Below are 26,395 nucleotides of genomic sequence, written 5' to 3' on the forward strand. Positions count from 1 at the left end.
CCGCCACACCAGACTTTGGGAGCGTACTCTACGCCTGTGTACGTAATGCCTCGTAGGGCGCTGTGCGTGGCCAATGAACGAGCTGGTTAAAGGCAAGCGCTGAATTTTGAAAATTATCACAACCAGTAGGGAAGGGTGAAGTAGATGGTGAAGAATAACTACCTAGGCGATTTCTAAGGTAAGACTTCATTGAATCCATTTTATTTACAAATACGTTAGTTATGTGACTGCCAATTGAGTGTATACTGTAATTGTTTTTTTTTTTTTTTTTTTTTTTTTTTTTTAAACAAATGGCAAATGGGTGTAAACTAAACACTTCCTATAGTCACAGTCGAAGTTGCTGTCTCTCTTTTGCTGTTGTCGTATAACTTAACTACTGTATATCTGTGTCTGTTTTTATACAGTTCTTTCTGTAAGATCACGGCCAGATCTGACAGTTGGCTGTAATAAACATTCCTAGTCGCGCTTATTTACGATACATTACCTACATTTTTCGTTGCATAATGTTTTATATCTTCGGCGATTGGACAAATAAACCAACCTAACTATATAAGCATCGGCTACTTTTAGTCTAAAACAGTCTCCTACTTCAAAGAATAATATATGAATCTCTCTTTTATTGTGTAAATAAATACTGATGTAGAATATAGTTGTATTTGTGAAAAAATGTACGCTAACATACGGTAGCGGTGTTTTTTTTTTTTGTTTTTTTTTTTTTTTTAATAACTAGCTGTGTATGTAAATGTAGCACTCATGTCGTGTGTGATCCAGTCACAATCATTCTTCATGTACCTGACTGGGTAAGAGGGTAGGGATCACGCAAAGTTAAGGACACTGAAGTCGGTCAAAGGACCAGCATGGCGAGAGAAATTCTGAGAACCTGGCCAGGAACAAGTGTTATTGTCCAGTTTCATCAATTGCAGCACCGTGTACTGTAGAAATGTGATTTATTTCTTGTATGGACGTGCAATCAGAGTGCAGGGTGTGTCCTATCAGATGGATGCATGTTTCTCTGTACTGGCTGAAGTTTGAAAGCTAATTACACTGAGCCATTCGTCTAGTTAAGCTAATCTTTAACAAACCCTAAGGCTGTTTATATAAAAAAGGGGTGGGGCAGAATTTGAAGTTCAAACAATGATAACAATCGTTGCACAAAAAGCAGTTAAGTCCAAATGCGGACGCTGTTGCAGTTGTGTGTGTGTGTGTGTGTGTATTAATATTTTTATTTACTCTTTTCTGCTCTAGCTGTAAAACTGTAGAACCAGCCAGTGTTAATAGTGATGCACACTCCTCTGCCTAGGCTATGTGTGACACAGAATTTCATTAAATCTGCTTTTTGTGTAATGTGTGTGTATAATCTCCTACAGTATGTTAGTCTTTTAATACTACATTATTTGCTTTGGAACGCTCCCAATGTTGCTGCCTTTAAAAAATCATGGTTAAAAACCAATTTTTATAATCTAGCTTATATACTTTAAAATGTGTTCTTACCCTTTCTTGCTTATTTTATTTTCTGTTTTGTTCATTTTTACTGCTTATTGTTACTTTATGTAATATTTATTAGTGTTTTTGATCCTTGTAAAGCACTTTGCAGTGATCTATCATGAAAGGCTCTATATAAAAAAGATTGATTGATGTTATGGTCCTGATGGGTTACTTTGTATGATTTAGTAATAGGATCAAATAATCATAAATTAAGGACTACTGGTATTTTGAGGCAATGCTTAAATCAGTGAGATGGGGTAGCATGTATTCATGCTAACTATATGTTGCATACAGTATATTCATAATTCAAGAACCATATAGTGGACTAGTAGCTATGCATGTAGAGTGGACCAGTAGCTGTGCATGATAGAGGTGTGTATCATGAATGATACACACCTCTATCACTGACTGGAATGAACAGGTAAACACTTAGCAATAATACTTTATCTTTATTTTATTTACAGGAAAATTGAGAGCAAGTTGGTATAAATGGCTCTCCACGAAACAAAAGAGTTGGCACTGTTAATGTGGGTAAGTGTCCTGGTTTAAAGCTTCGGTGCTTTTAAAATGTTAACCTTGGAGGAGGAAAAATGAAATTTCAAGTTTCAAAATCTCAATTATTTTAAGATCAACATGTCAAGATTCAAAATAAAATAGTCATTACACCATCCATGTGAATAATGTCTTTGTTTTTTTTGTTGTGCTAAAACAGATTAACAGCCTCAACATAGAAGAACCAATTGACAAGATCTCCAAACTGCAAGAAGGCAGTCTATTAGTCAAGCTGATCTTCAGATTGTGAGTACTGTTTCCTACTTCAAATGAATTTAAGCCTAACACAGAAATAGGAGTGTGTAGTTTCCTCCTGAGTCGATGCGACTGATGTGTAGCTGCAATGCCCTCTGTACTGGACAGAGCCCCTTCAGTGTAAGTATTGAACTCCTGTCCTTCACATGTCCCACAGTTTGGGCATGGCATAGCATATATTGACTTCAGTGCTTTCTTTTCCTGAAAAACATTAGCGGCTCTATTGGGTGGTAACATGGAGGAGGAGATGACAAGTTTGACTGAACATTATATGTAGCACAGATAGTACTTGCACTAATAATTTTCTTTAAACCGCTATCATCTGACCTTGATGGGGGATGGGACGGGACGGGACGGGGGATTGGACAAAGGTTGTCCCCAAACTGTGCTGAACAAGATGAGCTTGGTGACTTGGTGAATAAAGCAAACTGCACTCTTCCTTTATTAACTATGAATCTTCCCATTTGAACAGAAATGGGAAAGAAGACCAAGTCCAGAAAATATTAGACCAACCCCTCGAGGGAAGATGGAACTATATCGCTAACTTCTTACAAAGTAAGATATTATATTTTTTGGTAGTTCTTATTTTGCACAGTACCCATGAAGATATATAGTTAAAGGGTGACACATATTGTCATATACACTTGTCCAAATTAGCGGTACATTACAGTGCTCACTCATTTGCCTTGTAATGCCATTCCACTTGCATCTGCATTCTCCTTGAAGGCAGGACGCCAATAGCATTAACTGTGGCTCCTGGTTACAGTATAAAGTGAGAGCACTGTATTAACATCCAGACTACACGAGTTCTGTCAAAGGATTCTCAAAGTTGAACTAGAACTTCGAGTGGTCAAAATGGAACTATTGTGTTTGGGGATCAAATGCTTGACTTGATGATGATAATAAAGAGGTTAATTTCTTATTCTCTTGTCCTTTTTGTAACAGGTCAGTGCAAGTATAACCCTGATTTAGGAACCATTGTCTCGTGGCAGAATATACTAAATGGAAAGAGCCTGGATGTGGAGCTGTCAAAGGTAAAGTACCAAACCACCAAGACTGGATTCTCCTGTGTCCCAAATTATAACTAATACATGTAAATATAGTCACATATGTTTAAATGTGCTTCCTGTATATATATTGATGGTCCTTGTGTTCTACAGTTGGCAGTTCTTTCATCTGCTCAAGCTGTGTTGAAAATATCACATACCTGTAGATCACTCAATTATTTATATGTTTATAACTGAAGAGTCGCTTCTAAACTTGTACTCAAAACATTTATGAACTCTCTAAGTAATCAAGCCCAGTGTCATTTTTAAAGTGTGATATCTTATAAAATTCCCTTTTGTTTGTTTCCAGGTCACTGTCCTTCTCCTGTATTACTCCAATATGTGTGGGAGACATGTGCAAGAGTTCGAGAAGTTAAATTATAAGATCCAGGTACTGCACGAACGTGACCACACACTGGACAGTCGCGTGTCAGTAAAATGTACAAACGTCTGAGACTGCAGCCTTTTTAAAACAATCTCCATTCTAGGATTTGTTTTTATTTCAGACAGTTTGAAGTATGAGCTTGTATTTAAATGCCAACTTGACTTCTGTTTTCTACCCAGGCTGAGTTGGCATCTGTCCTTCGGTTTGTTCTTGATAATGAGGATCACCTTTACCTGAATAACAATCTGGAGCGCTTCCTGAAGAGACAAGGTGTGCAGGCATAGTTTTGTACAATTCATGTCTGGATGTTTGCTCAGGTGTTCCATTTTGTTTGGAAGGGTCTCTGCATGTTATTTTGTACTTCCTAAGATCAATGGTTTTATAGGTTTAAATATGTCATGTAGGTTTAAATGATCCAAAATGCAAAACACTGGCCCAATAAGTGTTTTAACAAAACTCCTTTTGGGGTTCAATTTAGACAACCTCAAATTAGAATCTGTATAAAGCCATGGTTCAAACAACATGGAAATATGTTAATTCTAAATCACATATCAGAAATCCACCAATCACAGTGAATTATCTTCCAAAATTCTAGTATTGTATCGTAGGTACAGATGTCATCCTGTACATAGAGCATAACACCTAAATATTCAAAAATCAAAACAGAGCAAACAAACACGTATGCCTGTTACCTTCTTAAAAAAATATTACAGAAATTGCAGATATAGAAAAGCAAGAAATGAAATCGCTTCAATCTGAACAAGGTAAAAGACTTGTAATGCTACTGGCACAAGTTTCTCTGACTGTTTTTAATCAATATTCTCAGCACGACACGGCACCTGTAGGCCTACAGTTTATTATGGACTGAAGCATTTCATGACCGGGAGAGGAGGGGGATAAAAGTATTGTTTTACAAAAATAAAAATATTTTCCGTTTTAAAACTATTCCTGAGTAAGTACAATCTTCATCTGTGTGATTTTATAAAAAGTTAATACGTCCTGTGTCGGGTGTCTCTTATTGTATGAAAGACGGAATTTTGAGAGCCAGAACCGCTCAGCTTCGGTTTGTGGTAATCTCGCCCATATGCACTAGATGACATACAATAAGCGACACCCTACACACAACGTATTAACTTATAAAAGAGAATAAGCGGCACAGCAGTATCAGATACATGCAATGACAATTCAGTTGGGAACACCCAGTCCTAGGGATGCCTTTCATTATGAATAATGTTGATTCACACATTTGTTGTAGCGAGCTAGGGTTTGTGTAAAGAATAGTACAAACATATTGACTTGGCTTTACTTGAGAGTAGTTTGATTGGTGCACAAGAGCACACTGATTCTCTTTCTATGTCTCTTTCTCCGCAGTGGTTTTCCCCTTATCCAGTGTTTCTAGCATGTCCAGTGTCAGTGATGACGAATCCCCTATATTCAAAAGGAAGAGGAAAACCGAAGTGCAATTTGTTGACTTGCACACAGTAGCGACTTCCTCAGTCAGGTAATAATATTTAATATTCAATGATGTCATCAAGTCTTTCCCACTGTCTGATTTTGAAAATACTGTTGAGGGGATACCATCTTAAAGGGGTAATAACCAAGGCTGAAAAAAATCTTACTCATTAGTATTGGACTTTATTTTCACTTGGACTCAATATAGTCCCGTTAATGTGGCTCCCTTTGCTGCACATACTGTAGGAGACTTTGGGTCGGAATACAAAATGTATTTTTATAAAAAAATAAAAAATGTAACTTGCTGGGTATTTCTGTATATCTATGCATTGAAAATTATCTGTCTGCTTCATTGTAGTCCTAACTAGCTTTTAAAATGCGTTGGCCCTCCAGCTCTCCAATACAGGATGTCCTGAAGACCCCACAGTTCCAGCTACGCAAGATGCGGAAACAGATGGCCCTTGAGAGAAACATGAGGGATGACCTGGAGCTAGAGTTGGCTGCCAGCTGCAAAATAATCACAGAGAAGGGTAAGTCTCTGGAACTCTGGTGCGTATTGCAGATCACTAACTAGGGGGGAAAAATAGCCATTCTTTAACTTGTGATTTGAGAAACATGTTTCTATACTGTTGGCCCATGTAGAATATACAGTGATGTGAAGGGTTGAAACATTTTAAGTGCAGAGATGGCTTAACATGGCCTCTAACCTAATATAGAGAAATAGTGTTATTGTTAATGTATTTGAATTATAAGTAAGCAGTTTAGCTTGACTTGACAGCTTGCTCCACTTTTCTTAATGCAGAGACCCAGCTGTGTCTGTTGCAGCAGAGACTCCAGCGGCTGGTGAGGCAAAATGTTGAGCAGGAGCCCAAGGAGCTGGAGGAACTGAGGGATAAAAATGAAAGGTAACTAAATGTGGAAGAAGAAATACTGTTTTTAAAGCTTGACAAATTACTTGGATCTCTGGGCTCTCTGCCATAAACACTGTTTTATTTATTTTGTTCCCACCAGTTTGTTAAAACGTTTACAAGACACGCTAAAACAATGTCAAGATTTAAAAACGAACAAAAGCCAAATGGAGAGAAAGGTCGACCAACTAACTGAGGAAAATGGAGAGCTCTCGTACCAGGTACTGTTTCCAACAATCCTGAAGTACCGACACATACTAGGGCCATTGTGCAACATTACATGCTCTTTCAGAAAACTGATATCTTACTAGCGTTTGTCCTTTTTATAGCAATAAACCATTTATAAGGCATTATGGCTGTGAATCCCATTTACCTCTAATATAGTACCATTCACAGAACACAATCACACAGCCTCTTAAGGAAGAGAAGCAGTATTGTAATCTATTCAACATAAGTACATTGCTGTATCAAACTTTTGTTTTTATTGACGTATCCTATCTTTTCAGATGCGTGACGTTGTGGTTCGTCTTACTCAAGCCCAACATGCTGTTGACCTGCTGTCTGATGAGCAGGAGGCATCAAAGAGGGATTGGGAGTCCAAAAGGACCCAGCTGGGGAGTGAGCTCTCCCAGGCCATTGCAGACAAGGTTAGGGCTGACGGTAATGTAACTGGGGTGGGTTGGGGGGCACTTTCACAACAGAACCACCATCTTCAATGGGTTTCTTGTTAACCCTCTGAAATATTAGTTTGGGATAATGTATAGCTGGGAAGTGGGTAAGGACTTCAATTCATATTATTTTTATGTATTTTTATGGAACCAGGAATGTTTGGAAGAGAGAATTCTGATTCTTCAAGGCAAGATCTCGTTACTTGAGGAGCAGTTGAGGAAGGCGATGGAGGTTCAAGTACAAGAGACAGGCGAGGTCATGGGAGACATACTGCAGGTACTGAGCATTAGTCTTTTCATGGCTTTTACACAAATGGCTATCCAGTAGAAAAGCTATGGGACAAATTAGCTCTATTTTTTACTGAGACTCCAGCTGAAGCATTCTGGGAGCGAGTTTCTTTGATTATATAGTGTTGGGTAGGTAATGGGACTATGCAGTTCTGCTCTTGGCTTGTGTGAGATGGAACATCACTCAAGATGACAACATTTGGTTAGCTTAAAACATAAATGTCTCGCTAGTATGGATACATGACTATTTCTTTTCTTTTTTTAAACAGCTGGAAGGTTTGAGGCAAGAAGTAGCTGAACTGAACACAAAGTTATCCCAACTGCAAGCTGTCATAGCTGGACTAGAGGATGAAAAATCACAAGTCTTAGCACAGCTGAGTACGGAAAGAGCCCAATTTGAGAGTGAGAAGTCCCAGCTCTCGGAGTTAATCTCCGGACTGCAGCAAACCCTGTCTGACCTCGGTTGCGAGAAAGAGGCCCTGGAGTGTGCTTCTTTGGAGCAACAGGAGACATTTTCTGTCCAAATAGAGACTCTGAATGTGGAGATCTCCAAACTCAGTGAGCTGGTACAGCAGAGGGAACTGGAGCTGACTGGCCTTCACAAGCAGATTGAAGAGGAGAGGAGGCAGAAAGGTCAGCTGGTGGAAGAAATGGAAAAGCAAGAGCAATCTGCCCAGGAAACCATTCATAATCTTAGCCTGCAGGTTGATGAACTTGGCAGTGCCTTAAAGGTCAAAGAGGAAGAAGTGATCTCCAGCACTCGACTGTGGGAGGTCGAGAGGGAGGAAGGAGCACGGGCAGTTGCTGCTTTGCAAGAGGTGTCCGCAAGCACTGCCAGTGAGCGGGATGCAGTTTTGATGGAATACCAGGAATTTCAAAAGGCGAAAGAGGAAGAGATTGGTGGGTTTAGCCAACAGATCCAGACCCTGGAAGAAGACCGGATGGTGAATCAGAGTCTTATCGCTGAGCTACGAAGGGAAAAGAAAGTGCTGGAGCAGAGGGTTGCAGAGTTGGAGGCTACTGTAGTTGAGCTGAGAGCCAAATGCCAGAGCCTGCAGTCTGAGAATGAAGCTCAGAGCTGTAGCCATTTGGAAGCCGTTGAGTCATTAACTGCATGCCTGCGGGAGGCTGAGGAGGCACTAAAGGAGTATGAAGGGAAGTTAGCCCATCACTCTGGGGTCCTTGAGGAGAACCAGAACCTCCGTGATCAACTGGCTACCATAGAGGAGACTGTAGCAGGCTTGCGTATAGAGCTGGAAGCTGAGAGGCAGAAGTTTGAAGAGGCTCGTTCCGCTGAGCTTGGGAAGGTCTCCCGGATGGGGCAGGAGGTTCAAGCGCTTGAGTCCAAGACCATGGAAATCTCAGCTGAGCTGGAGCTTGTCCGCAGGGAGCTTCTGGAAGAGCGGGAAGGAAAGGTAGCAATTGAGTCCTCTTTGGAGTGCCTGAAGGAGGAGGGCAAAGAGAGAACAAATACCCTGAGGTTGGAGCTTGAAGAAGCCCTTTCCGCGATCAAGGAAAAAGAAGCAGAAATCGGGAAGTTAGACTTCGAGCTGGGAAAGCTCCGTGATCAGATGGCAGTTGCTCAGGAATTCAAGATTCGAGAGCTGGCTGAAAAGGAGGGGGAGATTGCAAAGTTGATCGGAGAGACAAAGCAAACTCTGGTAGAACTAGAGGAAACAAAGAAGGGAAAAGCGGACATGGAGGCTTGTCTCCAAATGAGCATTGGGGAGCATCAGGATCAGCTGTCTGCACTTCGTCTGGAGCAAGCCAATGCTTTATTAACCCTGAAGCAAAGAGAATCTGAACTGGAAAGCCTGCATGCTGAACTATCCTTGAAACAAGAAGAGCTTAGAAACCAACAAGAGAGTGTCCTCCAGCTACAGAAGGAGGTCTCTCTGATGGAAACGCTAAGAAATCAGGTAGCTGTACAAGAGAAGGAAACCCAGCAGTATAAACAGGAGGCTGAAGTTCGAGATAATGAGGTCCAAAGGCTAAACACTCTGCTAGCCACAAAAGAGAATGAAATAAAGAGTTTCCTGCAGAGAATTGATGATGGAGAAGAAAAAGCTTCTGTAGTGCAGGCTCTCCATCAACAAAGGGAAGTAGAAATCCAGACCCTGAAATCAAGAATTTTGGAGCTGGAGCAGGATTGTTTGGAGCAAAAGCAAGCCATCTCTGTGCTGGAAAAAGAAGTAGCAGATGCCCGGATGCTGTTGCAGAATAAAACCACAGCCTTTGATACTCTTGTGAACAAACTGCAGGATCTCCAGCTAGAGCTTTCTCAGCAGCAAGAGAAGACTTTTTCATTGGAATGTCGACTGGAGGCATCGGAATCTGCCAAAAGTGAGCAAGAATCGCTAGTGCTAAATCTCCGCAAGGAAGTAGATGAGGCACGTTCTTCCAAAGATCTCCTTGAGAAGACATTGAAAGAACAAGCATCCAGTTTTGAGCAAGAAATTGAAAGGCAGAGTGCAGTTTTGGCTAAACTAAAAGAACAAGAGTCCACTAGGCAGGAAGAGCAAAAGGAAAGGGACATTCTGAGGAGCCAGGCAGTTGCTGCAGAGGAAATGCATCGCAAAGAGCTGGAGAAAAACGTAGAGAAGCTCCAGGCTGAAGTCAGTGCAGCGTCCACTCTAGCTTCTCAAAAACAACTGATGGCTGAACATTTACAGAAGGATCTAATAGAGAGACAAAAGGAGATGGATGCCCAGATAATCCAGGTATGTGCCGCAAAGGAATTGCAGTGCAGGGAGTTGGAGGAAACCATTGAAAAGCTCCAGGCAGAGGTGCGCTCTACATCCTCCATTGCCTCTGAAAGAGAAAAGGCCTCTGAGACATTCCAGAAGAAACTTGCTTTGCTACAACAGGAAATGGAGAAGGAAAAAGAAAGGTACATCCTGAGAACCCATGCATCTGCTACAGAGGAATCTCTGCGTAAAGACCTAGAAGAAACCACTGAGAAGCTACGTGCAGAAGTCTCTTCGGCATCTGCCCTTGCTTCAGAAAGAGAACTGGCAGTTGAGATGCTTAGGCAGGAACTCTCCTCCTTGCACGAAGAAATAAATAAGCAAAAAGATCATTTGAGATCTGTAGCCACTATAGAAGAAGCCCAGCGAAAACAACTTGAGGCAACCATAACAGTTCTGCAGGCCGAAGTCCGTGCAGCAAATGACCTCGCAGCTGAAAGAGAACAGTTGGCAGAGACTTTGCAGAGGGAACTGTCTTCTCTTCAAGAAGAAATGAAGAAGCTAAAAGACGAGGATATTTTGAGAAACCAGGCAGCTGCCACAAAGGAAACCCAACACAGAGAGCTGGAGGAAAGTATAGAGAAGCTCCGAACAGAAGCCCTTGTTGTGTCCTCCCGTTCCTCTGAAAGAGAACGGACAGTGGAGATGTTACAGAAGGAACTCCCCTCCCTGCAGAAGGAATTGGAGAAGTGGGCAATTGAAGGGGAGGCCCTGAAGAAGGAAGACACATTGAAACGCCTGAATGTAAAGCTGGAATCTGATCTTGCAAGCCAGAAAGAAGGAGAGCTGACAACCCTGCGCCAGGAGCTGACAAATGCCCAAGCCCTTATCGGGGAGTTGATGCAGTCCAAGCGGCAATGCCAGCAGCAGCAGTCTGAGCTGTGTCTACTTCAAACCAGACACCAAGAGGAACTGGAGCAGAGGGAGAGGATAATGACCACCCTGGAAGATGAGCTCCAGCAGGCCAAGGATGAACTCCATATTCTCAGACCACTGAGGGAGAAGATCAATGAACAACAGAGCAGCCTCCTGAAGTTGCAAGCAGAGAACAGCACTTACAAGGAGCAGGTGTGCAAGCTCCAGCACGCAAACAGCCTGCTAACCAGCGAGAGCCTGGAGATCTGCTCTGACTCCACCCAAGGGGTCCGCAGGTTCGATGCTGAAATGGCAAAGGCAAGAGAGGGCCACTCCCTGGAGCTGGAAAAACTGAGGGCAGAGCATCAGAGGCAGTTAGCCATCCATAAAGTAGATGCCCAGGACTTCAAGAGTGGACTGGACACTATGTCTAGGAAGTACGAGAAAGCCAAGCTGAAGATACTAGATGATCGGCAGAAGTTCCAGGAGGAAAGGCAGAAGCTGGCGACGCAGGTAACTGGACTTTTAAAATGATCTAATTTTTTTTGGTGTGATTTGAAATTGTAAATATCCTGAACAGAGACATTAACACTGGAGTGTTACTGACTTTGGTTAGAGTCTTGGTGCAAACTTTTATTTAAACTGACCCCTCCATTGTGCAGGTGGAGGAAATGCAGAAGCTTCTGGATATAGAAACACAGAAGGTAAAACTTTAAACCAAACAGCAAGCACATTAACCGGCTTTAAATACTTCTCTGATCGTGGTTTTCTAACTGTTTTTTTTTTTTTTGCTTGCTAATTTTCTTTTGAATTGCTACATATGTATCCCGCGGACGCGCAGCTTTCCGTTGGGGCTTGGCGAACGATTAAACAAAATGTTAATTGACATGCATGAGGGAAGAGGCAAATTAACCTGTTGCTTTGCAAATTGAAATTTACCAGTGAGACACTGCTATGCAGCCTCTTCAGTCTTGCTTTTCCCATGGTGTCGTGCAAATGGTACTGACCTAAGAAATGTGCTTCAAACTAAAATGTTTTTGTTTTCTACAGTTAGATGAGATGACTAAAAAACTTGCTGAACATGAAGCCACAGCCATTTCACAACATCAGAAAGTCAAGGTATGTTTGCTGAAATCATGTGCTTTTACAGTTTCAAGAGTTAACTCTATCGAGACCTATACTTTCATTTCAAACAAAAAGCAAGACACACTGTATCTCTCCCCCTCCCCCACTTTGGTCTGCTTGCCTTGTAGACGGTATCCAATATTTGTTTTGATTTTGTCCACTGTGGACTCTCATTTGTTTGCCCACAGGTGATAGAGACTGAATTCCAGGAGGATGTAAAAATACAAAGGAAGCAGATCTCTGACCTCCAAATTCAATTGACCCAGAAGGAGCAGACCCTCGATCACTACAAGGCACAGGTATTAATTGGCCATGCATGTTTAAGTTTGCTATAATACTCGATTTAGTTAACTGATTTCTTTTAAATGGTGCTAATGTGTTCAATAATGAAGGATATTTATTAACTTAAAAAAAAACACATTTCCAGGTGGTTTCACACACCCTGATTAGCAGTTATCTTGGATTACTAGGTCATCCACAGTTTGATAATTGGGGTCTGTGAAACCAGCCACATGTTAAAATATGTTGTAAAACAAACTTTGTTGTACTTAGAAGTCCCATTGTTCAGAAAAACATTTAGACTTCTCGTTGAAACCTTTGTTAATTTGTATTTACTAAGGTTTTTTTTTCTTGTCTTGCATTATAATATTAATGTGTGTTAAAACCCTGTCCATCTAAGCTAGAAGAATGGAAATAGAAGCTTTTTGTTTGTTTGTTTGTTTGTTTTCTCTGGCCCCAGGTTGAGAAGGCCAAGGCTCATTACAATTCCAAGAAGCAACTGCTGCAGGAGGCGCTCGAGCAGGTACAGTCCCTGGAGACGGCACTCGAAAGCAGCCAGCGAGAGAACAGCCATTTGAAAACTGAGTCCAAGCAGCTAGACATGGAGCTACAGCAGTCTCAACTGAATGCCAAGAACCTGGCCGCCAAGGTCAGCAGCCTGCATGCACAGGTCAGTGGACGCAGCTTTGAGCAGGAAAATGTATTTTTCCTCTAAACCAGCCCTTTCCGGTTGGTTCATTTTAGTCTTCTTTTATCTGTATGTAGTGTTGTTTTTCTGTTGTGTTGCTGTGAAGTAAATGGGAATTGGTGATCTTTTCACTGACATGAGAATTGTGTAGGGCCCATGTACAGTACAATCCAGTCCAGTCCAGTGTAGAATACAATGTACTAGACTTCTTTCTCTGGCAGGTTGACTATGCTGACAGACAGCTGCGTAGTCTTGGGAAGTTCCAAGTGGCCACAGATGTCTTTAAGAGCCGAGAATCACTTTGTCCGAATATCCCAGAGAAGGACGAGGATGTAAGTAAGGATAGCCTGGACCTGAGCCATGATGATACAGATATCTTCAACTCCACCAGGTACAATCTCCCTGCTACACCTAGCTTGTTCAAATCTGTAAGTGTACTGTTCTTGAATTTGGTTTTTACACAATGTTTTTATTCTCGCTCCCAGGAAGCCAGTCCCTCCGGTGGTGGCAGTGACCCCTACGGCAGCGAGGAGCTCGGAACGCCTGGCTGCACAGCGTCGGACCAAAAAGGGAGAGTCTATGGAGTCCTTGTACTTCACCCCCCTGCCAGCCAAACGTGATGCCAATCTGGAGAGCAGCATTGACTCCCTGGGGGAGCTGACTCTCAACTCTTCCAAGAAGACGCGCTCCGCCCGCCGGCGGACCACCCAGGTCATCAACATCACTCTCACAAAGGTAAACCACACCACACTTGGGTAGGTTTTTCAGCTGGGTGCTATAGTTTGTCATCAATGTAGTGTACATTGAATTTTCTGGATGGCCCATTTGGTTTTTAATTACTTGCAGAAGACTCCAGGACCTGAGCCAGGTAGTGCCAACACCTCCTTCCACAGCCTCCAGTCAGCCCAGTCCCACCCGAACCTCTTCTCCCAGAGGGGCCGGCCTGTCTCCACCAGCTCCTTCTCCTCCTGCCACTACAGCTTCTCACAGGAATCGCTTGAAGAGGGCTCTGTTACCGAGACACTGCGCAGCCTTCCTGGGTATCGTCAACCACCTGCCACTGTCATCACTGCTGCGCCAGACCGAAGGAGTGAGTATTGCAGCCAGGACACCCTTTTTAGACTGGTACTGGATGTGTACTGTACTAAAAGTCTGCTACAATTATTGCAAAACAAAGCACTGTAATGCAGTATTTGGCAATTAACAAACGCGCATTCCAAAAACAGTTCTTGCTGTGTTTTTTCTCAGTCTATACCAAGGTAACCGGACAGGGGTATTTGATTTTTTTTGCCCTGTTAACCTGAGATAAACCACAACAAAAAAACATGCACACAAACTGGATTTTTGGAGGTTGGCAAAAACCTATAATCATAATTATATTAATCTCTTGTTTTCTTCTGTCTTCTGTTGGGCTGACTTTTTTTTTTAGACCCGTAATAACATGTGCATTGGTCAGTTTCCATCTGTACCTTTCAGTTGTTGGCAGCATGTGCAAATGACACATGCCAGAGGTCCATTGGTTATTTGAGGGTACCATATCTTACAGGATTGGATATGATGGGCTCTGCTGTATTTAATACAGTATTTTGGACTCTTATTAATGTGTAAACTGATTGTTATACTGCAGCTTTGTGGTTCACTTTTTGGATCTTGCTACAACTAATGGTCCAAAGGTTGGAATTGCAAGATCCAAAAAATGTATTTGTTTTTGAGGCAACGTTTGAATTCTCCATTGACACATTGTGAAACATGTTAAATGTGTAATTTACAGAGGCTTTACCACTTCATTTACTGGTAAAGATACATTTTGGCTCAAAGTTCTGGTCTAAAATCTTGCAGGTACCAACTCGTTCATCATTGGGTCTCAGAATGAACCAGAACATACTGATGACTGGATGCGGATTGCAGAATTACAGGCCCGGAACAAGGCGTGTCTGCCACATCTAAAAACCAGCTACCCACTGGAGTCCAGAGTAAGATTCGAATGCAAAATGGATTTCATTCAAACTGCTCATTTTATTTAAGCCTGTAAGCCCAAGCATGTTTTAAATGAGAAAAGCTACTTTATTTATGTAACTAGATTCCGTTTCTTTACAGTGCTAATTTATTTTACACACAGTCTATTTGAATATATTCTTTACATTTTCATATAATTAGCCAGTTTGTATGATTGTCCAACCCTAGCATTATGTGTTTTGGTATGGTGTTTAGTTTGTTTCTGTTTCTGAGGGTATTTTCTGTCCATACTGTCATCTGTTTGATTGTGATTCAGCTTCAATCAGGAACTTCACTGCAGGCAACCAACAGCTGCCCCTCTTAAGGATGATTGTTAAACTGTAAAATGAATTCTTTTTACCCACAGCCTACCGCCCACATACCATTCAGCATCTCTGATGAGGATGTGAAACTGGGAGACCCCACTGAGACGATCCGGCGTGCCTCGATGCTGCCTGGTCAAATCCGCGATAGCGTCTCTTCTCACCGGTTCTCGATGCTGCCTGGGCAGATCCGTGAAGGGGTGTCCTCTCATCGTCAGTCCCTGCTGCCAGTGCCTGCCTTCGACCCCAGCTGGCAGAGCAACAGTGGAGTCGCCACCCGCCAGCAGACCAAACGTTCCTCTGGTGAACCACACCAGGGCGGAGACACACCTGAGGTACTGGGGAGGGGGTACAGATATACACAAACTCCATAGGCATAGGCAGTTGGTCCCCAAGGTAAAAGATGGCACACATTATATATTTCTATCTAGAAGAACCTAGATGTATTTACAAAGCATGTCTTTCAGCTTCTGCTTGTTTTGTGGTACCTATAGTTTCACTAGAAGCAAAGCTGGAGGGAACACAGGCCTCAAGGTGACTGGACTGTGTGCAAAACACACTGGCCACCTATCTACACACAGATCTAACCACCAGGGTGGTTTCAGATTTTATTTTTAATTTTTTCCCATCCTCTTTCCTTAGTCTAAGAAAATGGCCAGCTGCTTCCCGCGACCCATGACCCCGAAGGATAAGAATGACCGCCGCTACACCATGCAGAACTCCCAGAACAAGCCACCCAGCTCCCAGGTAAGTATCCACTGCTCTCCACTCATAACACACTGCCTCATTGCCAATTGGGTGGGTGCCATTCATCGCACTGCTTTCATTTCTGATTTACTGTAGAAGCTAAACCTTGAATTTATCCAGGTGCTACATAGATTTGTTTAGGCTAAATCATTAAGTGACCACATTTTAAATTGTGACAACTCTCTCTCTCTCAAGGCTGACCGGCGCCAGTCCATGTCCTTCAGTGTCCTCAACACACCTAAAGGCAAGCAGGGGAGCAACATTCTGCAGAGGGGACTTAACAAAATGAGAGCAAGCACAAGGAAATCTCCCAATTCCTCTACAAATAAAACTCCCCTCCGCTCCGGCACCAAATCGCCTCTCACTACCAGCACTAAATCACCCCGGGCCACCAGCACCAAGTTCCCTAAAGTTACTGCAAGCACAAAAAAAGTAAGAAAGATGCAGGAAATTCTTTTGTCCTCCTTGCTGTGTGTATTTCTGGTCCATGTTCTGTAGTCTATCTGTGTAACAGTAGGTTTGTAAGTGCATACTAGTAGCTTGTTTTATTTCATACACACTTTCTTGATTTCGTTGTCTTCTGATCTCTCCCTTGTCCAGAGAGTGGAAGGGGTCAGTCGGTTCCCAAACGGGAGAAAAGGTTTTACTTTTGGCTCATTTCCCTTCTCACTCCACACCTATCCCGGCAATATATTCCAACTCACCCCCCTTCACTCCTTACCTTTCCACTTGTAATAAAGGTGGTTTAACCTGGGGGGGCGAAGCGACCAAATCTCAGTATAGGCATGCACAGGGATCACGGTTGAGGAAATATTAAGTTTTAAACTGCTGCTTTTTGGGGCCTCACTCTGGCAGACTATGGGAGTAAAGCTGATCTGCAACATATCAGTCTATATTGTACAGGGTTAAAGGGTAAGCAGCTTCAAATACCATTTATTTATTTCATCCTTTCCCTTTTTATGGTGTTTTTGAAGTCCTTCTTGGTCTGAATGATTTGTTTCAATATTTAAAATCCACCTAGTTTTCTGTGCCTGTAGAATCCTAGTTGCCAGCTCCTTTTTGGGTACATTGATTGTAAAGAAATTACATGACACAATGACCTTTTAACTCTGCAAGCCCCATTGTTGTGGCTTTAGGGCCAGCAGTGTTGCAATGGGCATTACATTACGTGACTTATTTTTAATTAAGAAGTACTTGAAAGAGGCAAGAGACTACAGTTCTAGAAGCAACGATCATTCCAGTGGATTTTTTGTAATTATTATAGAAGCCTTGGTTATCGCTGCAGGTTGGATTTGTAATTTGTTTCTATCTATTTACAGAGCACCGGTCGCAAGCTAATGAAAAACATGAAGTTATAAAAATGACCACCATCAAGGAGACGAGAAACTGACTGGAACTGCACATGCTCTGGTGAATGGAAAGGGACGCTTTTACAGCTCCACTCTACCCTATTATATTTTATAAGAATGTATAAATAAATGTGTAATTATGCAGCACTATTTTACTGAAGAGCACTCAATGTGTACACTGGAATGTGCACATATACTCCATCTTTCTTGAACAAGGGGTTCCTGTAAAATGTACAATTACAAAGCTTCATTTAGAGAGCCCTCTGCTTAATCATACAATAGTAGTGTGTACAGGTTCTGCATTTCTATGCACACCTTTTTTATATATAGTGTATATGTGAACCAACTGTTTAGCTTAGTTTAAATAAACACTTTTGCATATTCATTTTTTATTTTGAAAAATGTTGACATCCTGTAACTTGACTGGAATTGACTTATTTAAAAAAAAGATTATATATATATAAATATATCAATCTCCAATATTTTTTAACAATTTTAAAATTGCTTCTGATATTTCAATACTCTTGACTATTTGATTTAAGGATCACAGCAAAATAAAAACTACCACCATATGACTTTTTTAAAATTTTTTATTAATAATCTGTGTTTCTTATCTTTGTCTTTTTAAGCAGGGATGATCAATTTAACCATTTTCAATTGTGGACCAAAGACTGAAATGCCAACTTTACCGATCCCTGTAGTTAAGAATGCAAGTCCATATTTTGACCATTATGCAATATGCATTTGGGCTTCAGTTGGGGAGCCCCTAGATGTACTCGATTTGGATTCATGTTTGGGAAACTTTGTTTCTTTCTGGCAGTATGACAAGGGAGGGGCTGTCTTCCGTTTTGATATTTCCTTCATTGTAGAAAAGCAGTCCTTAAGAATCACAAGGTGAAATATGAGACACACAAAATTAAATTGGTTTTGGAGCTCAATTATGTGTTTTTGCAAAAATGTTATTGGTAGTGTTACCGAAAGGTAGTAATTGTACACTTCACATAGAAGGCTGCACTGTAATGCATGTGTTCTGGGCAGCACTGGAAGTCCTTGCCTGAGTATTGTGCAAGTCGACCCCTCCTTGACGTGTGTGGTTTGATATGTTGCACACTAATCTAAGTAGGTGTTTATTTTTATGTTTGTTGTGTTTCCTTGTATATTTTCTGTCCACTTCAATAAAAGACATATAACAGTATTTTTGTTGTTGTATTTAATGGTTGGTTTAACTTACTGATTTTACACTATTGCTGGACTACTTAATGTTACCTTGGGTAAGGTGGTCCAAGATTAGTGCTAATTTGGGATCCATGAAAACTGCTGATATTGAACAGAATTAGATATACTCCAAGTAAGTTCATTAAATATGGCAAACTGATTGTGTGAAGACATTTATTTGGAATTGTAGTGTACTGAACTTTCCTGTAGAGGGAGCTATTGCTGTCCAACTTTTGGATTGATAAAGCTGTAACAATAAGGTGTTCTTATAAATACTGACAGATAGATATTACTTACGCGAGAAAAGAGACTAACAAGTTTAGTTTACTAAAACCAAATAGCTGTCTAAATAGAAGCAAAGACATTTAATAAATAAACTGCACAAGATGGCTTCAGTATGTTTGGTCATGTTTAATCATAAAATAGATTTTAGTACCTTCAACTATTGTGTCTGGGCTCACTAAAAGATGGGGAAGAAATTTCAAGAACCAATTGGGATTACAGGCTGGTTGATTTGAGCTTGTATCCCCAAACTATTTGAAAATAATGAGCACATTTATTTAAACATGGTTATAGCATTAACACTTATTGTACAGTAACAGCATAAAATAAATGTAATTCTTTGAAACATGTGGTTTTTTCAATTGTTTACACAAGGGTCCACTGCACAAGTTGGGTCTCCGTGTTTGAACTTCAAGGCAGATGCTGTGCAAGAAGTAATTCCTCTCTTGTCTGGCTTGGGGAAAGGGAACGTGGGGAGTACAGATTCTTAACTGCTTTTGTGTCTTCTCTGTGATCGAGAAGGGACTGTGGAAACAAAATAAGAGCCTGAAGAAAGGGGGTCATTCTTTGACAGATGTACCTGCCTTTCATATTGTAATTTCTAAGGTGGTTAAAATATGTTTCTGGATTTAACCTAAATGCTTTTAATGAGCACCCCTGGGGACTAATGAATACTCTTTAAATTGTTGACCAACAAATATTAAAAAAAGGGTTACCACATTTTCTTGCCTCCAGGCACAATGACATTCAGCATTTTGACTGAGGGCCCCACCCAAGGAATCCATAGAATTGTGAAATATGATTCTCCTTATTATCTTAACCCCCTTATGTGCTTAAATGGATCCCTCCAGCCTGTGAGCTGCAGCCCTCAGTTTGGGAACCCCTGCTATAGATCAGGGGTTCCCAAACTTTCTTGGCCCAAAGCCCCATGACATTAGGCATCCTGACTGAGGCCCCCCACCTGGAGTTTAGATTTTGATCCCTTTAGTGAGAAGTTGTGTGTTTGTACTGTGGCTTTCATGGTGGTCATTGTTATTTCTCGGACGTTTGAGAAACCCCTATATAATTACTGTACTCGGTTGTAGACAAACTACAAATGCACCATAAACCTGGCTGTAGAGGTAAGCAGGAGCAGTATAGTTTATATTTATGTAAGGAGTAGAAAATACAATAAGAACTTCTATTGAAAGCCCCAAACACCTAACAGCAAAGCTTGTGTAAGCGAATTGATCCCCTGCTCTGGGGAACGTTACTTTGGTCATTTGGGAGAAAAAATGTTTGTATGTGCTACAGTACCCCTGAAACCAGCTCACGGACCCCAGTTTGGGAATCCCTGCTATAGAGGATCTATATGTCCCTGTGCTAGAAAGGGAGCAGGTAATGCGACTCAGATGTGACTGCTTGTAGTTCTGAAACATGCCTTTTTTTGTATTTCCAATTTTCCCCTCTACAGTACCTCACTAACAAAAATGGAGGTTGGTTGGATCTGGGATACAAGGGAGTTCCACTAAAGTAATCAGTTTAACATATTGGGGGTATCCAGGATGAAAAGGGTTCCTGTTAAAACATACTCAGTGTTTTAGAATTTCTTGTGACGAGGTGCTGGTATGAGCGAATGAGTCATTTAAAAGGTATTCTCTGGAACTGAACACTTGGGCACCTAAAAGCAGCTTGAGGAGTAACTTCACCCTCGCTGGACCCGCACCGCTTCACTTACCTAAAGTAACCTGCATCTTATCCATACCAGCCGGGTTCATTACCACACAGGTGAAGTTGGATTTGAAATCTTTCTTTTTTGTCCAGTTAAATGTCAGATCTCTTTGAATGACAGTTTGTCCTCCCACTGTGTATATCCTAAAAACATATAACAGTCACAATTTCAATCCATTTTATTAAATAAAAGAAGCTTTTTTGTTGTTTAAAAATACAATTGAGTATAAGTAGGTATTTTACTGCAGTGTAAAGACCACCTTTAAAGGGACAAAGGTCTACTAAATGGGAATTTAGCCCACAAGTGATGGCCAAGAATTAAATATTTACTATGGAAATGATTTCCATGGAACTACGTTAGGGTGTATTTGTAGGCATTATGCTGTTTATTACCACTTTCTTATTTTTTATGTCAAATCCTACGTAGGCACAAAAAAAAAGTGAACCTACAAGGGATTCAATACCCATGGAGAAAATAAGAATGTGGCAACAGACAAATTCAGTTTTACAAATTCACCCTGCTATGGTAGCTCCATTAAAAGGTGAAACAACTTCCATAGTACATTTTTCATTTTTGGCCATCACTTGTAGCCAAAGTTCCCATCCTGTGAGACCCTTTTCCTATTCAGAATAGGTCAGCACTTGTTTCAAACAACAGTAAATCAAAACATTTTTATAAATCTCATTCCGGTAAACTATTTCAAAATGATTTAATCGATTTTATAGCAAGAAAATATATCCACCCCAAACTGAAGTAAATGACTCTTGCCTAGGATGTATTTTTCTCAAAACTTGTGTTTACATCACTTGACAGAATTCCTTACAGAAAAACTACCGGAAGTGTAACCACATTTTTGATGCATTATTCAAATTTAATTGTACAGCTGTGGCCAAAAGTTTTGCATCCCCTATTAGTTTAGGATTGAGACATAATTAAAAAAATAAAATAAAAATAAAAATATTTAACATAATTTAGATCTTTTATTTAACATAATGTAATCAAAGAAACTACAAAATTATATCACAAAAGTCTACCGGAATCCATAATAGTAGTACAGTATTTCATGTTAGATTTCGAAATGTCACATTTTTCAATTTTTGTTAAATATGAGGAAACTACAAAGCGGTATGTAATTCAATATGTTAACATAACATTATTCAGCAGGCTTCATTCGACTTTATAAAGCAAAATTGGTTAATTCTGGGTGATGCAAAACTTTTGCCATACCTGTACATGGGCCTATTAGAGTCATTCTTTTCTGTAATTTAATGTTTCTCTAGAAAGTCATGTAATAAGTAATTAATTGCTAACATTAGATGAATAATGCTATGGTAAAGCAGTGTTATTTATTATACGGATTACAATTTGCTGGTAAATCAGACAGTGTAGACGTTCAGCATTTTGACCAGCAACAACATTTGGTACACACAGGACTTATTCTTGCCTACCTAAGGAATGACAGGTCCAAATGCGAAAGAGTATCTTAATAAAGTATCCATCGAGGTTACATAGAATAGTGGATCTATAAAACAAAGAGTAACAGAATACATGTTTTCACCCAGTTATTATCGGACAGCACTAGAGTCTTACTTCTCTTGTTTTTCCTGGATCCTTTTTGATGGGTAGGTTGTCTCAATGAAGGTGCTGTTCACCAGCCAGTAGATGATGGTGAAGTCGTCTGGGAAACCTGGAAATGCCTGGCAAGGGATAACCAGCCTTTGTCCTGAGAAACCAACAAGGAGGGACAGGTGTAAAATCATTGATCTGTGCAAGATATTGAGGATGGACCAATACATGCAATACAACGGTTGTATTTTTGTTAGCTCCAAAGTCTTGCTCACAGTTATTTCCCAGTCTAAAGAAAAACAGATTATTATAAACTGCAGTACTGTAACAGGTAGAAAAAGTTTAAAAGATTTAAAAAAAAAGAATACAGTAAAATTTTACCCAGTGTTGCCTGTCTTTGTTTAATTGGGTTGCTGATCCTGGGGGAGCCTACTGGGGGAAAAAAAAGGAGTTAACTTACAAAGTGATGTTTGTTAGAATGCTCACACAACTGTAACAGAAGAACATTAGACTGTGACACAACTTTTTTTTTTTGTAGTGAAGTGAAAAATAAATTAGTAACAGATGACCCCACTTACAGAAAAAACACATGTGATTCACATGGGAAACACATGTTATCACATGTGAAAATAATTATTCACATGTGTTCATATGTGACCACATTAAAATATAATTGATGATCACATGTGATTATAAAATTCTCAGCTGAAACATGTGAATATGAAATTCACATTTAAACACGTGAATATTTCCTGATCACATGTGATTATACCATTTTACATCTGATAATATGTGATAAGCTCTTACAGCAAATTAAACTTGTTTGATCAAATAAAAACATGTTAAGTTAAAAAATTATAATAATGGATACAATAAAGAATAAAACTAAGAATACAAGTATAAATTAAAATAAGCCTAGTATTATTACAATGAGTTTACAGAACACCACGTATTTTCGCTCTAGCCTGATCAGACCTCGAGACCCAATTTGAATAGGATATGTTCTTTGTAGTTCAAACGGTTAAAACAGTTAAAATGTCTGCAATAGAAAATAAACACCACCGGTATGTTCTCATATTCTGGGTCAAATCAAAGGAAATTAGTATCAGTGAAGAGAGATTTGTACAGGACAAAAATCTCCTCTCTGATCCTGAGAGAACTGGACTAAAAAAAAAAAAAAAAAAGGAACCAAAAGATGGATGGAAATCATACCCGGCCTGAGTCTTAGCCGTCAGTGGTAAGTACGTTTTAACTATAAATTGTATAGATTAATAAATTAGACAAACGCATTAAGTTTGTGAATACAGGGTTTTTATAAACAAATATTATGAATAACAATTTGTGACAACAAACTCTTGTTACTTCGCACTGACTCGCTGTCTTCCTTGACTTTATCTTACTCCGCCCAACACCAACTACATACCTGCTTTCACAACCTGGACACAAAGTAAACTGCAGAGCGTTGCCATGGCGACCCATCGACAGGCTCCTGAGGAGAGTAGAGAGGGGAGTGAGGGTTGGCTATTTGTTACATCATCAGATGCACAGGAAGGGTGACATTAAAATATGTTAATAAATGCATTCAGGTTTGATATTCCTATAATTACTGCTATTTGTTCTTTAGCATTTTAAATTTCAGGCAGAGAGAGGTTGTGCTGAGGTCTCAAGCAGTTTACCAGGGAATTGGCTTGAGCTTGACATTAACATTAGCCCACATGTAAGGATTGTAAACCGATTGCAAACAAGATCACCTGTATGTTATTCCATGATAAACTATAGCAAGCAAACAATACAATAATAAAAGGCCGCTGAAAGGTTCCTTCAAAACACATTTCACTGATTTTTTTGTTTAAGAAAACAATGTAGATGTCACTGTCAATCCAATCTGGCTTTAAGGTACGCAAAAACTATGAATTCTTAACATACAACAAAACTCCCTGAAACCCAAACAAATAGCCATTTGACTACAAGCTGAACATTGTTGATGCCATAAGAAAAACAGACATTATTTTAAACAAAACACATACTTGCTATGCAAGTAACTGGATGCACTGAAAAGTGTTGTCTGCGAGTTACCACTTTATTACATTGCAAGAACCAATTACCACATTTGTTAAACAGTCAATATATTTAATTAATTATTCCAATAATGAACACATGCAACCACTCTGGTAAGGTTTATTATTGATATTTTTTAATAATAATGATTAGTGTGGTATGTTTCATTAGTAAGGCCTTTAGAAACGGAAAACAAAGTCAATAACATAAGATATTGCAAAGAGATTTTTCTTGTTGTTAAATAGAAATGCATTGTGAAATATTAGGGTTTTAAAATCTTCAAAAGAAACTAAAAACAAAGTTTCAAACCGTTCCAAATGTATTGACAATACTGGACCTGTTGTGTCTACAGAGATGGGGAGGTATCTTTTCAGATTTTTTGATTATGAAAATATATTTGATACACGCACAAGGTGTAATTATTCAATCAATCTCCTTCATTTCTGAAGTACTGCTTATTAATCTTTTTTTTTCTTTTTTCTTTTTGCATCACAGCTCTCATATTGTTATTTCTGTTTATGGGGCTAAAATGTTTTGCCCAAAAGTACATTCAGTTAAATAGATTTTATTTATTTACTCAAACGCAAACAATCTGTAAATTAAACCAACATTTTGAATATATAATGATAAGCAGCTATAACATGCTTGTTTATTTCTTAATTAGTTCTTTCATCCATACTAACTATACAGAAATGCAGTAAAATAAAGTTATTATAAAAAAATAAACGAATGAATTGCAAATATTTTACACTTGTTAATTTAAGCAGCAATCTGAGATGACAAGACAGCACACTGTACAGTATGCCAGTAAGTTTTCTGTTACCTGATCGGGAGGCACTGATTTTTCCAGAGTGCATACTGCTCCTTGATGTGGGCACAGCAAATGTCTGCTGGTCACTGAATAAGTGAGGCCCTTTTATACTTCTTTTGAATTTAAAGAGGAAGTTAAAGGTGCACGCTGTATATGATGTTTCACTTCTAAGAATGACTTCCCAGAAAAGTCACTGTTTATAGTAAGCCTTTTGTTCTACAGTCAAATTCGGTTATGTTATTTCTATTGGAATTCTATTTGTGGTCTGCCCTGGTCATAGTTTTTTTTCTGTAAATGGTTCATATGACCGCATTTTAACATTTTCCAGCAATCCCCGCTGAAGGTCAAAATCACCACATGTGGTGACGCTTATAGGAGGCTGTGTGGTCCGGTGGTTAAAGCAACCAGGAGGTCACTCACTTAACCTCATTCTGCTCCGTCTTTTGGGTGAGACGTTGTTGTAAGTGAATCTGCAGCTGATGCATAGTTCAAACACCCTAGTCTCTGTAAATCGCCTTGGATTAACGGCATCTGCTAAATAAATAAATAAATAAATAAATAAATCTAGAAGTATCTCACACATACAAAACACTCCCTCCAATAAAAACAAAAAATCATTAGAATACATAAGCAGGACCAGACAAGCCTCAAAGTTTAATTTGTCAAAATGCCCCTCATCTTTTTCTAATTCACATCCTACTGCAATTACGCAGATATCAAGTTTTTTTTTTAAAACTCAGGTCAAAGCACCATACACGTCTAATGTTATGTACTAAAAAAATCATTTAAAAAAAATGTTCATAATTCTATTAAACCTGTTGGAAATGTAATCAATGGCTGACACTTTTTTCAAAAGGACAAACTACATTTTAATATACAGTCGCAGACTAAAGTACTGACGCCCTACACTTAATATAAGACACTTCAAGAATGTTAAATACAAGTGTTTACTGAGCATTAGCCACTGATTAATATGAAAAAAACCAACATACACCATTTCGGATAGTTTTAGAAACAATCTATAAACAACAGTACTTAAGTAATTTCAAATATTTGTTCATGGCAAATGTATTTAGATTAAAAGGCTGAAAAAATGGAATAAAACAAATTAAAAAAATATATGCATTGGAGTTGGATTCACATTTGAGAAAGGCACTCATAGCAATCTATAAAAAAAATGGCTACGGAACAGTATCACAGAACTATGGAATACCAACACCCACAATCAGAGCAATAACCACAAAATTCCAAGATTAACAGCCAAGGAAAAATGTAGAAGAATTAGCTATAACAGAGCACAAAAGAACTGTGCAAGGGCACCTGAACACAGATGAGCTGTATGACTGTAGACTTCACTGCAAACAACTTTTAAAGAAAAGTTTAAAGAAAAAACATCTCAGATAAGCCAAGGAATATGAATCTGAAGCATTCTTCAACAAAATTCTCTGGTCCAATGAGACTAAAATATAACTTTCCCCCCAAAATTGACCACAGTATGTTTGGAGAAAAAAAGTCTTCATTGAAGAGAACCTTGTACTTACAGTTAAACGTGGAGGAGGTTCAATCATGATATGGGAGTGTTTCAGCAGTTCAGGGACTGGAGAC

The 26,395-nt window shown here is 39.7% G+C and overlaps 2 protein-coding genes across 5 annotated transcripts; one reads left to right on the forward strand and one right to left on the reverse strand.

The window, feature by feature from the left end:
* The first annotated feature begins 30 nt into the window (after nt 1-30).
* On the forward strand, nt 31-18,342 carry LOC117972843 (nuclear mitotic apparatus protein 1-like). 3 transcript variants are annotated; one of them, XM_059030404.1, is made up of 27 exons: nt 31-178; nt 1,950-2,016; nt 2,198-2,283; nt 2,765-2,847; nt 3,238-3,326; nt 3,649-3,729; nt 3,903-3,993; nt 5,095-5,224; nt 5,569-5,705; nt 5,978-6,080; nt 6,187-6,304; nt 6,590-6,730; nt 6,906-7,028; nt 7,309-11,154; nt 11,304-11,345; nt 11,692-11,760; nt 11,955-12,065; nt 12,506-12,715; nt 12,955-13,124; nt 13,219-13,468; nt 13,580-13,823; nt 14,573-14,706; nt 15,096-15,386; nt 15,694-15,798; nt 15,994-16,230; nt 16,399-16,438; nt 17,118-18,342. In XM_059030404.1, exons 2-27 carry the CDS (start codon nt 1,975-1,977, stop codon nt 17,186-17,188), a joined length of 7,044 nt encoding a protein of 2,347 aa, XP_058886387.1. In that variant the 5' UTR covers nt 31-178; nt 1,950-1,974; the 3' UTR covers nt 17,189-18,342. The 3 variants fall into 3 exon arrangements, with proteins under 3 accessions (XP_058886387.1, XP_034779066.2, XP_058886388.1); XM_034923175.2 differs by lacking the exon at nt 16,399-16,438; XM_059030405.1 differs by lacking the exon at nt 11,304-11,345.
* On the reverse strand, nt 18,336-25,428 carry LOC117406013 (interleukin-1 receptor type 2-like). 2 transcript variants are annotated; one of them, XM_059030409.1, is made up of 6 exons: nt 24,803-25,428; nt 23,345-23,410; nt 22,303-22,350; nt 21,946-22,078; nt 20,362-20,498; nt 18,336-19,169 (listed from the first exon to the last, which is right to left on the reverse strand). In XM_059030409.1, the coding sequence occupies exons 1-6, from the start codon at nt 24,834-24,836 to the stop codon at nt 19,132-19,134; spliced, it is 456 nt and encodes a 151-aa protein (XP_058886392.1). In that variant the 5' UTR covers nt 24,837-25,428; the 3' UTR covers nt 18,336-19,131. The 2 variants fall into 2 exon arrangements, with proteins under 2 accessions (XP_058886392.1, XP_058886391.1); XM_059030408.1 differs by having other exon boundaries at nt 22,303-22,353; nt 24,803-25,422.
* Between the last annotated feature and the right edge of the window lie 967 nt (nt 25,429-26,395).

The sequence above is a fragment of the Acipenser ruthenus genome, chromosome 9 (genome assembly GCF_902713425.1).
Source record: "Acipenser ruthenus chromosome 9, fAciRut3.2 maternal haplotype, whole genome shotgun sequence".
Classification (NCBI taxonomy): Eukaryota; Metazoa; Chordata; class Actinopteri; order Acipenseriformes; family Acipenseridae; genus Acipenser; species Acipenser ruthenus.

Excerpts from the sequence above, each read along its gene's own strand:
- LOC117972843 (XM_059030404.1), top strand. The coding sequence starts at position 1,975 with ATGGCTCTCCACGAAACAAAAGAGTTGGCACTGTTAATGTGG. Across the intron at positions 3,994-5,094 it reads GCGCTTCCTGAAGAGACAAG|TGGTTTTCCCCTTATCCAGT; the intron begins GTGTGCAGGCAT and ends CTTTCTCCGCAG. Across the intron at positions 15,387-15,693 it reads AGGGCGGAGACACACCTGAG|TCTAAGAAAATGGCCAGCTG; the intron begins GTACTGGGGAGG and ends CTCTTTCCTTAG.
- LOC117406013 (XM_059030408.1), bottom strand. The coding sequence starts at position 24,836 with ATGCACTCTGGAAAAATCAGTGCCTCCCGATCAG. Across the intron at positions 22,079-22,302 it reads ACAAAGACAGGCAACACTGG|GACAAAGGCTGGTTATCCCT; the intron begins GTAAAATTTTAC and ends TTGGTTTCTCAG. Across the intron at positions 19,170-20,361 it reads TAAGATGCAGGTTACTTTAG|TCCCTTCTCGATCACAGAGA; the intron begins GTAAGTGAAGCG and ends TTGTTTCCACAG.